The 12,572-nt window shown below is 47.4% G+C and overlaps 5 protein-coding genes across 5 annotated transcripts; 4 read left to right on the top strand and 1 right to left on the bottom strand. All coding sequences in view use genetic code 12, as the record gives it.

Moving 5' to 3' along the window:
- Nucleotides 1–205: 205 nt before the first annotated feature.
- On the top strand, nt 206–820 carry DIURU_003108 (uncharacterized protein; the record flags this gene model as incomplete). Its single annotated transcript, XM_034155834.1, has 1 exon — nt 206–820. The coding sequence occupies one exon, from the start codon at nt 206–208 to the stop codon at nt 818–820; it is 615 nt and encodes a 204-aa protein (XP_034012099.1).
- Nucleotides 821–1,070: 250 nt separating this feature from the next.
- Nucleotides 1,071–2,063, top strand: DIURU_003107 (uncharacterized protein; the record flags this gene model as incomplete). Its single annotated transcript, XM_034155833.1, has 1 exon — nt 1,071–2,063. The coding sequence occupies one exon, from the start codon at nt 1,071–1,073 to the stop codon at nt 2,061–2,063; it is 993 nt and encodes a 330-aa protein (XP_034012098.1).
- An 875-nt stretch (nt 2,064–2,938) lies between these two features.
- Nucleotides 2,939–5,044, top strand: KAR9 (Kar9p; the record flags this gene model as incomplete). Its single annotated transcript, XM_034155832.1, has 1 exon — nt 2,939–5,044. One exon carries the CDS (start codon nt 2,939–2,941, stop codon nt 5,042–5,044), a length of 2,106 nt encoding a protein of 701 aa, XP_034012097.1.
- A 986-nt stretch (nt 5,045–6,030) lies between these two features.
- Nucleotides 6,031–8,544, bottom strand: DIURU_003105 (uncharacterized protein; the record flags this gene model as incomplete). Its single annotated transcript, XM_034155831.1, has 1 exon — nt 6,031–8,544. One exon carries the CDS (start codon nt 8,542–8,544, stop codon nt 6,031–6,033), a length of 2,514 nt encoding a protein of 837 aa, XP_034012096.1.
- An 818-nt stretch (nt 8,545–9,362) lies between these two features.
- Nucleotides 9,363–11,558, top strand: DIURU_003104 (uncharacterized protein; the record flags this gene model as incomplete). Its single annotated transcript, XM_034155830.1, has 1 exon — nt 9,363–11,558. The coding sequence occupies one exon, from the start codon at nt 9,363–9,365 to the stop codon at nt 11,556–11,558; it is 2,196 nt and encodes a 731-aa protein (XP_034012095.1).
- Nucleotides 11,559–12,572: the final 1,014 nt, after the last annotated feature.

The raw sequence follows: 12,572 nt of genomic DNA, 5'->3' as shown, positions 1-12,572 counted from the left end.
GGAAGTGGCGGGGTCAGCGTCGCTTAAGGCGGTATCGGCGGTGTTCGCCTACCTGAGAACTAAGGGGCTTTTCGCCGGGGTGTCGCTAGAGGGGCTGGCCATCGCCGAGCGGCGTGAGGCCAATCGTAAGTTCTACGGCAACAACTGCAAGGCCCGCAACATTCTTTCGGGCCAAGTGAAGCCGCCGCCCGGCGCCGACCCCCTCATGAGAGTGTTGAGACTGCGGGTGTTCAACAACCGTGGTGTCTACGAGGACGAAGACTTTTACGACGATGACTACTATGACGACATCCCCACCACCTTCAGCGACTCCACCAGTGAGTACTCTCGCCGCGGTGGCTACGGCGGCGGCCTGAGTCGGCGCAACCGTCGTTCTGAATACTCCGACTCCGACTCTGACGACTCTTGGGACGAGGGACGGCGTCGAAACCACATCAACTCCTACGGAGGCGGCCGATCTAACCAGCGCACCAATTCTACCCGGGGTGGTCTGGGGTGGGAAGACGACCTATACGACCGACGCGGCGGCGGCTACGACGACGTTGACCGCGTGGGCCTGCGGATGGCATCTACCCGGCTTGACGGCCCACTGAGACCGCCAGCATCTTCGAAACCGAACTTTGGCGGCGCTGCCAAAACCAATGCCACCCAGGCCATCGCGCTCTACACGTTCAAGGGCGAGCAAGGCGGCGATCTCCCGTTTGCCAAGGGCGACGTCATCGACATCGTGGAAAAGTCGAACTCCACGGACGATTGGTGGACCGGCAGAATCAACGGCCAGGTGGGGATTTTCCCCGCCAACTACGTTGAGCTCATTTGAAAGGCCTCGTAGTAGCAAGCCGTTTTTTCTTTCCAACGAAGCATGATAAATTTTTGTGTAACTATAACTTTTGGGTTGTGATAATAAGCAACCGCCTACCCCCCCAGGTGTAAAAAAAATTTATAACATTTTTGTAGTATATTTGGCTCTCGGCGACAGAGTGCTGCTAAGTGCTGAGTCGGGCCGCATTATCAGTGTACAAGCGTGCGACATTTGCCGGTCACTTGGCTCTCCACGCACTCCGCACCCAATGTCGACTCAACTGGGGATCGCCGTCGCTCCTGAGCTTGTGGAGGCGTTTCATTCGCTTGACCAACCCCTTGTTGTCGTTGTCAACGATGACTCGACTCAGTTGGTGCCCGACACCGACTTCTCGGGCGCCGCGGGTGCCAGTCTTTCTGCCCACTTCGACACGGTGCACCAGTACGCCAAGTCCACCTACCCCAGCCCTCGCTACATTATAATCCCCTCGGAAGATTCGGGGAATTATATATTTATCCTGTTCATCCCCGATGACGCCCACATTCGCCAGAAGATGTTGTACGCCCTGACAAAGAATACCTTGCTTCTGTCACTTGGCCTGGGCAAGTTCCCCAAAAACAAGACCTTCGCTTGGACTGACCTTGAGGAGCTTACCCACCAGTACTACCAACGCAGCATTGGTGACAACGATACTGCCGGGGTCATGACTGAGGACGAACGGGTGGTGTCCACCATCAACCGCATGGAAAACTTGGGGGTGGGTAACCGCCAATTGGCTTCTATGGGGACTCAGGATAACCTTTTGTACCCGTTTGAGCTGTCACTCGAACTGGCATTTGCCGATTTCAGCAAACAAGGCCAAGTGGTCGTGTTCAGAATTGACTTAGACCGCGAACAATTGGCATTGCAAGGGTCTAAATCGGCGGTGACTCCTGAGTCGTTGGTGTCGGTGTTGGAAGCCCACACCTCCGACGATGTCCAACCGCAGTATGCAATTTATCAGTACACCGACGGCAACACCGCTTTCATCTATAGCTGCCCTCTGGGGTCGAAGGTGAAGCAAAGAATGCTATACGCGTCTTTTAAGCTGGGATTGATCAACCACTTGAAACAGCTGGGAATCGATATCACAAAAAACATCGAAGTCGGTGACTTGGACGAGTTAGAGACCACTCAGTTCAATCCTGTCTCTGATACCGTCAAGGACGAAAACAAGGTGGGCTTGAAGTTTAACAAGCCTCGTGGCCCGAGAAGACGGTAACTAGAACCAAGGTCGCTAAAATATAAATCTCTGATAGACACTTTTTTCTTTTCCTGCTGATCTAAAAATTATACCGCTCTTCGATCCTGCATTAGTCGCAGCGTCGAAACCGTCGTCTAAACTGCATCACCGTTTGCGTACGCAAAGCATGTGATGAAAGTTGTCAAAGTTTTGGAAGGTGTAGGTGATCAATCCAACGAACCGTTATCAGTGGTACTAGCTGTGATCATACCCTTTGCGAGATTCTTCTTATCGCGTACCTTACAGCTGCATTGGGTAGTTTTCCAGTCACCACCTCTGAGCGTCGCACGATGCGTGTAGAGTCTATCCCACGTTACACCCCACGAGTGGTGATACACACTGACTGGATGTAGGTGTGGGAAGTATGGGTCGTTTCTAGGAGTTTGACTTTCAGCCTAAAATCAAGTTATCAGTCAAATTATTTGTGATTGAAGTCACCTTGAGTGGTACCTATATATCGTGATCTAATCATAAGCCTCTTTTTTGCCGGCTAGCATTCTGTGTTATGGAACTTCAAACAGCGCGAGACCATCAAACTATAAGCGAATTCCAAGCCGCAAGTTAGTCGGCGAAATTGATTCGATCTCTTGACTCTGTCCACTTCTTTAGTTTCTTCACAACCTCTAAGCAACCTCATACTACCGGTTAGCTCACCTCTTAATTCAACGTTTGGGTTAGATCTGCCGATTTACGCGACCGCATTTATGTACAGTGAGCGTGGCTATCGACACATAACGCGTTCCCGCACCACATACACTCCCACTGAGTTTTTCCTTACCAAATACCTGACACCACGGTGATTAAATATCACGACGTCTGTGGTCGATTGTGTCGTGCCCGTTTATTAGCTGGAGATGTCATCCACCCCTCTTTCCGTTGTGCTTGAGGCACGCCCCAAGATGCTCCCCTTTGATGAGCTTATGGTGGACATCCCCTCCGAAGATCACATCAAATATGTACTTCTGGACATCGTGACATATTTAGACAGCTTGCTGGATCTTTTAGTACTGGTACTATCCCCGGATCATGAGCTAGCTTGGTATTTGGAGGGGAGAGATGCCATCCTTGATATCGTTCGAACCTGTGACAATATCGACACCTTGATGAGCCAGTTACTCAACACTCTCGAATCGGTAGTGGAGACTTCTGTGCTGGAATTTCTTCTTACCGAGTTTGATGAGGTCAGCGACCTCATCCTCGAGGTAAAGAAAGTAGTATTGTACTACAAGCGAAATTTGGATACTGCCATGGCCTTTGCTGATAATGAATCAACAATTACAGGAATCACACGAGAGATTGAGGATTTGATTAAAATTGTCGTCAAGATTCGCGAGCGTACCATCTCAGATCACCCGCCATATTTTGGTTCCGATTTCACTGAAGTGTGCTCAAATCTCAAAATCAATGACTCTCCGACAAGCAACAAACTAAGAACATTACCAACAGTCAACCCCCAACATACAGAAGCTTACCAAGATTACGTTATGGCCGAGTCACGGATTAACGCAGTTATAATATCGCTCGATATTTTGCCGGCAAAGTTGGACGAGCTTAACAATATGTGCCAGGGTGAGCACGAGATGATGAGAAACGAACACGTGGACAATTACGAAATCCTTTTCCAACGATGGGAATTTTTACAGACAGAAATGCAACGAATCAAAGCCGATTTTGTGGATACCCATTGGCGCCAAGCATATACTCAATTAGTTGAGGCGACAAAGCCGCAAGTTGTGCTGGCAAGTTGGCGACTGGATGAATGCACCAGCCATTGGAAAATCATAAGCAACGCAATGGCCATCATCCGATCGGGCGTTTCGGAGTCATGGATCCCCGCCGATCCTGAGCTTGAGCATGAATTTGAGAAGCTACAAGCAGCAATGGATCGTGATACCACCAGTCCCTCGACCAGTCGCCGAATTAGCTCGGGTACTAATTCTGCAACCCCTGGCGGGTTGCGCCAATTCCACACTGCCCGAGCCGTACTGGCACTGTTCGACATTCTGGCAGGAGGCAACCTAATCGAGTTGAAATTGGGTAAGCGGCGCTCATTAGGTGACCGACAGCGACTGGGTGAGAAACGAATCAGCTCAGAACCAAGTCCATTCATTCAACGTTTATCGCAAAGTCAATCGACTCCCCGAAACAGTCAAGGCAGCAATGACGCTAGTGGCTCACTGTCGCGGAACCTGGGAAACAGTTCGTTCAGTGTTGAGAATGCTCATAGAAGAACTTCTCGAGACAGCCTAGATTCAACTGTTGGAGTGAAAGATAGACATTCCTCATTTGAACACCATAACAACAGTGATTACGATATGTCATACGAAGCAATCGATGAGTCATTTGAAGCTCAGCAGGATCCAAAGAATACAGCGAGTGTTGAACAGAAGACATCGGCGTTGAAAACCACTGGTGACAACATTCTTTCAACAATTGGAGATGAAGATTGCCAGGAAGTTATCAAACCGATCAGTGACGAACCGATTACCGAGGAAGTACACAATGATCTTACTAGATTGTGTGACACGATGGAAAGAACTCAGATTACACCCAAAAGGGAGTTGGATTCAACTCATGAACCGATCATAGATAAATCAGTTGGTGCTGGTATTGCGTCCCGCGATTCACTTACAACTGATGAGGAGGACACTCTCCTGGAAAAAGTGTCCGTTCCCAACTCTCTGGTGGAACTGTCTCGTGTTCCATCACTGCATAGCACTAAGCCGGAAACTCGCCCAGTGAATGTGGAAGAACTTTTCGTTAAGCTTATGGTACCACATCGTCCCCTGGGTTTGCCGTACATGGTTTTGGATTATTTTGAACGAGGTTTGACAGTGGTGAAGAAGCAGAGCGATCGGGGGTCCATGCTCCCCACACTTCTCAAACCACGGAAAATCACTATGCCTCCGCGAGCTTATTACGCTCCTCAATCGAGTTACAATAAAGGCATGATAGTCTAATCACATCTTTAATTGACATTCGAGAAATTCAAGAAGACAACGTAAAAGAGAAACTCATTCTAGAACCTACCAATCCACTCAGAAATATAACAACTCTCTTCAAGCCACTCCAGCCTTTTTATCCTGAATAAGTGGCATTCAGAGCTTGACTCTATGTTTGTATGATGTTTCATCAGTGTGGAATTCTGAGAGCACGGCACCTTTGACAATGCATAGCGCGTCGTCCTCAAGTTATAAAGAAACCAAGTAAGCATACTTGATGTCTTTGTAACGTGAGGCAGACCACTGCGTGCCCGAAAAGAAAGGGACCCACACCAAAATAAGCTCCATTGGGTTATGGCGAAAGCACCACACTTGTCATGACTATGGTTTAGGAACCACGTTCCCATCGCCGACTTGGCCGAAGCCTACACTGAGACGAACCCAGGCCTTGTACCTCAACCATTCCAGAGTCCTCACTCCAACTTAAGGGAGCCGTCGTCAGCAATAGCATATCTAACCCTACCCGAAGGTATAAAGTCAAAACAGACGAGCAGATTGCTAGAGCCCCTTACGAAACCCATTGAAACAAACACACAGGAATGATAGTGGTCCACGAGATGTTGACTCGCCGCGTTTCCGCATCGATGGCAGGAGACTTTCCCCAAAGCATTGTGTAACTTCGATAGCTTCGATGACAAGTTCTTGGTGTGAGCCAAAGTCTGAATAAATTTTCGCGATGGCTTTATATGCCTGGTGTGCATATAGAGTGATGTGCAGTACTTTCACGTTAACCCTAAACAAGATTTTGAAAACGAATCACCGTGACTCCAAATGTATTTTGGGTTCGTCTCAATGATAGCGTCAGTTTTAGCTCACTAAATTTTCCATCGAAATCAATGCATCATCTTTTCGTCTAAGTACATTGAATTATAAGCTTATATTAAATCTCGTAAAACATTAAATATCTTTACAGATGGGAGTTGGTTAAAATTAAGGAATAATTATTAGAGAGTGGCCTTCTTCTTCGACTTTTTAGTAGGCGACGTGGACTTCTTCCGCTTCATCATCAGCGACATCTTTTCGCGATAGTTGTCCATAGGCTTCAACACATTAGGCGAATGCGATCTTGATCTCGAAGCTTGCAGAGGCACCAGCGCTGGCTCCAGTCGCTCATTTGAACCATTTTGGGCATCCTCAAGTTGAGCATCTGCGAAAATATTCTCAGGATTAAACAGTGGAAGTTCCAAGCTTGTAGAGAATGATGGCTTTGACATGGTAGCCATTTCGGAGGCCATGCTATTTTTCTCTTGAGTAGTCGATTCAAGCTGCGACTTGAGTTCGGCAATGGTAGCATTGAGATGCTTAGTGGTTGACATGCTCTCATTCAATTCCTGCTTTTTGGTTTCTAGAAGAGACCGGAGTGATTCATTATCTTCATCGAGAGACGCTCTGTCCTCCTGAATATTAGCTAACTGGGCCGAAAGCTGTTCTTTATCGGACTGGAGTTGATGGATTGCCTCGCTGTGATCTTGAGATTCATCCAAAGTTGACTCAAGCTTTTGAGTGAGGGCAGAGACACGAGCGCGAAGATCGGCCGTTTCAACTGCCATCTCTGAATTTCTTTGAGAGTAGTCGGCAACGGCTTTTTCCTTGGTAGCTAAGCGTTGCTGTAGTTGAGAAACCTCAGCCTGAAGCTGTGTGATTGTGGAAGCTTGGCTTGAGTCATTCGCGGAGCTTTCGTCGATGGAAGCTTGAAGTTTAGAAGCTTTGTCTTGCAGAAGAACTAATTCGTGACTGAGTTTGTCAATATCAGTGTTTGCCTTCAAGAGCTCAGCTTCGTATTGTTCCTTGAGTTGAGTTTGGGCGTGGAGAGAGTCTGCGAGCTTCGCCTCAAGCTTCTTCAATGCCTCATTTTGGTCATTGTCAGCGCCATTCCGAGCTGTTCGTTCCTCTTCAAGCAATTGCTGAAGCAGTTCGGATCGACGGTACTCTTCGTCAAGCTGAGCTTCTTTCTCTTTGAGAAGTCTTTCCCATTTGTCGGACGCTGCACTCATTGCACCTTCAGCTTCCGCTTGGTTTTGCTTGGCCTCCTCAAGCTGAGACCGGTAGTTTTGTAACTCAGTTTGGTGATTGAGTCGATGTTGTTCAAGTTGTTGCAGAATAACTTCGACATTCTGAGCGTGTTCAGCTTTGATGGCTTCAATTTGTTGCATGTGCTTTTCACGTTCATTGACCAACTCGGCGCTAACTTGCGCCAACTCCGTTTCAAGTTTTTCCTTGACTTTAGTTAATTCCGAAGTGGAGACGTCAAGTTGACGTTCGTTAATGCCTCGCAACCTCGCTAGTTCGGACTTATTATGCTCTGCTTCTTCCATGGCGCGAGCCAACAGATTGTTGTGGTATTCTTTCATCTGTTGGATTTGAATGGTGTGACTTTCAATCGTAGTAAGGGCCTCTTGGTACTTTTGATATGTGTTCTTAGCCAGGTTTTCCCGGTCAAGCAGCAGACGAGCAATATTAGCGAAGAGTTCTCTGAACTCATGGTATTCGCGAGCGGTAGTTGTGATCGCATTGCGAATCGACACAATCAGAGCTTTTAAATGGGCAACCTGTTCCTTCAAAGCTTGATTTTCGTATTTTAAACGTTGACTCTTCATGTGAGCTTGTTGACTAAGGGCATCCTGAGCTCGACTCATGATATGCATAGTTCCACGGGGCTGAACCAACCTAATTGGCAGACCTAAGGCTGATGGATTACGTGCGGTTACAACCGGAATTGCACGACGAATTGCAACAGACGCACTGTGAATTTTAGGTTTGACCACCTTAAACCGTGATTGGCGAGAGGATATCTGGCTCTTGGTTGGACGAGCGTATGATGGCACCTCTGAGGTTGGAGTAGTGGTGGGTTGTTTCGAACGGAAATTGTTGAAAATGCGAGCGACCTTGTATAAAGTGGCCTTAGTTGCCGGTTTGGGATGCGCCGGATCCAAACACACCACATATTTGCACAGTCCAGCGGCTGCTAAGACATCGGCAATGAGACCGTTCACATCCACAGCGCCATTCATTTCCACAAGCATTTTTGGTTGTTCGTCAGCCAGCACAACATTAATCACAAGACACTTCAGAATCACCGCCAGTTTGACTCGGTTGGCAAAGATCCAATCAATAACCTCAGAGGTGAGCGGCTTTGACATGAACCCTGATGTCAGACGAGGATGCTTAGGGTCGATTATATCAACGCAAAATGAATTGTTGACGATCTCGTAAGCCGAAACTTGTCCCTCGAGATTGGCTAACACCTGACGAAGCTTCAGAGTTTTCCCCAGGCCCGGGGAGCCCATGAACATGAGATTATTATAATTTGACGCCAAATGGGCCACATCCCCAGTTAAGACATCATCAAACTCATAACGTATCCCCGAGAAGTCAATGATGTTCCCATTTACAGTGAACACCAGGGACTGATCGTTCCGACTCTTGATGGAGACGAGAGGAAGTTCTTGACCGTCCATACTGTGGCCTCCAATTTTTCTATCCCCTTATGGTGAGATGACAACAACCGCGAAGGTTTGTTTACAAATATTCAGCCGTATGCAGTCGCGCAATCTGCACTTACCACGTATAGCGACCAAATATGACTAATGTCACTCTGCATAATCAACGGCTACAGATTATCGATCTAAAGTAGCCTCTTGAGTTATGTGTCTTAAGATGCTAGGTGCTACATTATGGGCCATACTGGTTTTTGACTATAAGTATGGTGATGTTAGACTCGCATCCTACCTGTCACTTTCGTGTCGGTGGTGCTGATCTTTATTGACGAGTGTATTCTTGAGCGAGCCTATCGTTTGTTGGAACTGTTCCTCTCACCACTTTTACTCCAGTGATACTTCCAGGTGAATACCACCGAGTTTACGCGTACTTATCGGATTACGTGTCTGTGCTAGGCACAAGACAATCTTCGCCGTTTTCTACTTGTCCTTGCGCGCATTTGAGTGTCTCGTAGAATTAAGGTTTACGACGTACGCACCGTCACCAAATTATCAACGTCTCCTCTAGGTTTTCACAACCACCACATCCGGCCCACTGCTTGACTATAGACTCTAACACGTATTTCTGGTTTTGACGTAAGGGTTTGCAGCATATGACTTTGACGTTCATAAGAAAAAAGCGCGTTTCCAGAAATCCACCGTTAACGCTCGATTCAGCCTCACCCACAGTTTATCGTTTTCAAATGCTCACCCCTATATGAGCCGTCCCGATCGGGCACAGATGCGATTGATGTGGCACTATATTATCTCTCGGTTCGCTCCACAAACTTGTGGCGTCGATGCATATCATCCGGTTGGTGTATCCATATACAGATGCACAGCTGAGGTTCAATCTTGCCCTAAGTCTTGATCCCGGTGATCCCTTAGTGAGGCAGATCCAAGACACTCTTGTAGTGGTGAAGCTGGCCCACCGACTGATGATCGAATGGTTTCGCAGAGTACATTTGGATGTGACTTTGAATGAGGAGTATGAGGCAGTGGAAGTAGCAGAACTTGTGTACTCCAACCCCCATGTGCTACAGGTACTGATGCTGTTTGTGGGAAAAGCTGTGATCATCCCTATGAATACACTTCACAGGTTGACTATTACTGACACTGATATGAGTCAAGATCAATTTGACTACATTCAATATAATCTATTCCGTCTCAAAACGTTAACGGTATCAAATCGATATATTGGCAACTTAAGGGTTAATGCGGCTCACACGATGTGGAACAAATTGCTGTTAACCAATTATCGTTTGGATCTTGAAAGCCTACCACCCATAACCCATTTGCAGCTATTCAATTGTTCCATTGAAGACCTGGAGATCCTCCCTTTGCATCTGCTCAAATACCTAGTGGTCAACGATCTCGATTGGGGTCTTCATTACATTTGGCATCTGATTCTAGCTCTGCAAGATCGGCTTCGAATTCTCCGACTAGGAGAGTTTAAGCAAATTAGTCCAGATTTTAGCCTCATGATTCAAGAACTTGTTGACATTAATCGCGCACACAAGCTACATCTCCAATATTCTCCGAAAGCCAAATTCCTGTGTCCATATCCTCTACGTGAATTAAGTTTGAAAGCATGTCAAGATTTGATTGTTGGGCGGAATTTACGTCGTATCTGCCTTGAGACACTCGTCATCAAAGAATCAAACATGGACTTCTTCGGTAAGTGTCCTCAATTGAGGTATCTAAATATCAATGAACTTGAATGTCATTGTGACCTGGCTACTTTAAGCATTCCGTCTACGGTAACTGATATTGGTATTTTGAGTATGAGTCTGACTTCAACTACTGCATTTTCGTGGGAGCGACTTCAATTGCCTGAAAACCTCCACACGCTAAGACTACGAAATGTAGGGCTCAATTCATCGACGGAACTACGAATCCCTAGCGAAGTATCGGTCATCGATCTTAGCAATAATCACCTTACTGAATGCGAGGACTTTCTCAGATACGAAAAGCTTCACACATTACTTTTACGAAACAACTGCTTGAGTATGGCAACAATTATTGCTCCAAACCTATGTGTTTTGGATGTTGACATGAATGAGCTCCAACGGTTGGTGGTGACAAAGCTGGTAACAGATTTGTCAGTGCTGCTGGCACTTGATTGTATAACCAACATTGATTTGTGGGATGAGAACGACTGGAATTTCTCTGAGCAGCTGATAGACTCGATAGTTACTTTACCGCAGAAACTAACACGATTTCAATTGATGACAAACCAAACAAACTCGTTGGGTGAAGTTGAGGCGCTGGTGGTTACCCGTTCATTTGGATTGATAAATACACTTTTTCCCGCCCTGCTTGAACTGATATATATTGGGTGTCTTCAATTAGACATGTTGAATACTAATTTTGAAGCCGGTCTGCATTTGCAACACTTGACAATTGCCGCTGATTCAATTGATCTTCACAGCGTTAATTTGCCTTCACTGCTTCAAGAACTAGTGTTGGAATGCGATCGTCTTGTCGATATACTGACGGTGCCCCTCGAGATCAAGCGCTTGACGATTCGTGCCTATCGTCATTTGGGGTTGCATGACAACAGTGCCCCGAACACATTTTTTGCCAAGTTTACCAAGTTAACGGAGTTAACTTTACATTGCCCGAAGCTCCATATGCTGCCAAAGTCGCCACTTCAACTTCCAGCCTCTAGCTTAGAGCGATTTGCTTTCATGGGACCGACAAAAGCAGCGTTCTTCCAATTCATTGGGGCCAAAGTTAGCCAGTTGACGCATTTGTCGATGCCCCAGGTAAGAAAGTGGACGTGGGCTTCGATTAGCACCTCTACACCTGGAAAATACTCGGCCAAACATGCCAACTTGAGGTTCCTCACTGCGGCTACTATGTGTTCGCTGCCGGCGGACGAATTCCCCGAGTGCGTTGTGGCGGTCAAGACTAGACACGGTGACTACACGACAAATAAGCAGTGGTGTGTTGTGGGGCAACCACGGACCATGATACACGTGATAGACTACTAGCCAAGTACTGTATTTCCCACATAAAAGCTAAATACCACGAGAGGCTAGGAACGCTTTTCGGCCATAATGTGTGTCGGCTAAACAATGGTGTCGGCCACCCCTAACCAATCACAGCGCGGAGATCTCGGACCACGACAACACTCTTATTAATAGACAAAAACGCCGTAAGACAGACACCCTGGTGTCTCATCGCAATCAAATTGCTTTTCCAACGAGGAAAGGGTACGTTGCTGTTTATCAGTTCCGAATCGTGGAAAAGCAACTGACCTCGCGGCCAGTGGCGACGACCACAGGTGCATCAGAAAAGTCTTCACCCTAACTCATCGACAATTTTTCGTATGTGTCGGCGGTATCCGACTTGTGTAACACTTGTAAGTTTAAGTTTCCTATTGGGTTACCATAACCATTATATCATCCTTCCCAAGATCGTACGGGTCACATAGCCGGTGATCATTTTAGCTACGGGGAGTGCAGATTGTGGTGACTCCGACACGTGCCTCTCTGGACACGTCCTGCCCTACCGGCGAGGCGGCATTGCCTTACCGCAGGCAGGCAACTCTATTCCCCCAGCCCCCCAGCAAACGGCAGCACGCACGTTTGCGATGCTAGCAGGGAGGCTGGGGCTGCCTGCAGTAGGGGATGGTGTAAACGAGAAGTGTCCGGTACGGCCCCCTCCTCGCTATCACGATCTCTGGTCGGACGAAATCAGTTTATGGCGTAACCCAACGATCCTGGCTACAATATAGCGGCCCAAAAACAACTAAAACAAGGAGCATTTGAGGGAGGAGGGGGCACATGCCAGAAGCGTCCGATGCAGCCTCATTCGGTTGCATGAGAAAAAAAAAAATGAGCCTAGGCCCTCTGACGCGAACCTAACAAGTGGACATTTGCCGAAGACAATAGGTCATCACCAGTGTCGGTTTAGAAGACAGCGGGGCTACGATCACGGCGGGGGGCGAGGTGGGTCATTGCCGACAGCGTCACACATTTTTAGCTCGTTCGCGCTACGGTTGG

This window comes from Diutina rugosa (genome assembly GCF_008704595.1).
Source record: "Diutina rugosa strain CBS 613 chromosome Unknown scaffold67_size52325, whole genome shotgun sequence".
NCBI classification, from domain to species: Eukaryota; Fungi; Ascomycota; class Pichiomycetes; order Serinales; family Debaryomycetaceae; genus Diutina; species Diutina rugosa.
The sequence above is the reverse complement of the archived record's forward strand: the minus strand, read 5'-3'. Positions and strand labels throughout refer to the sequence as shown.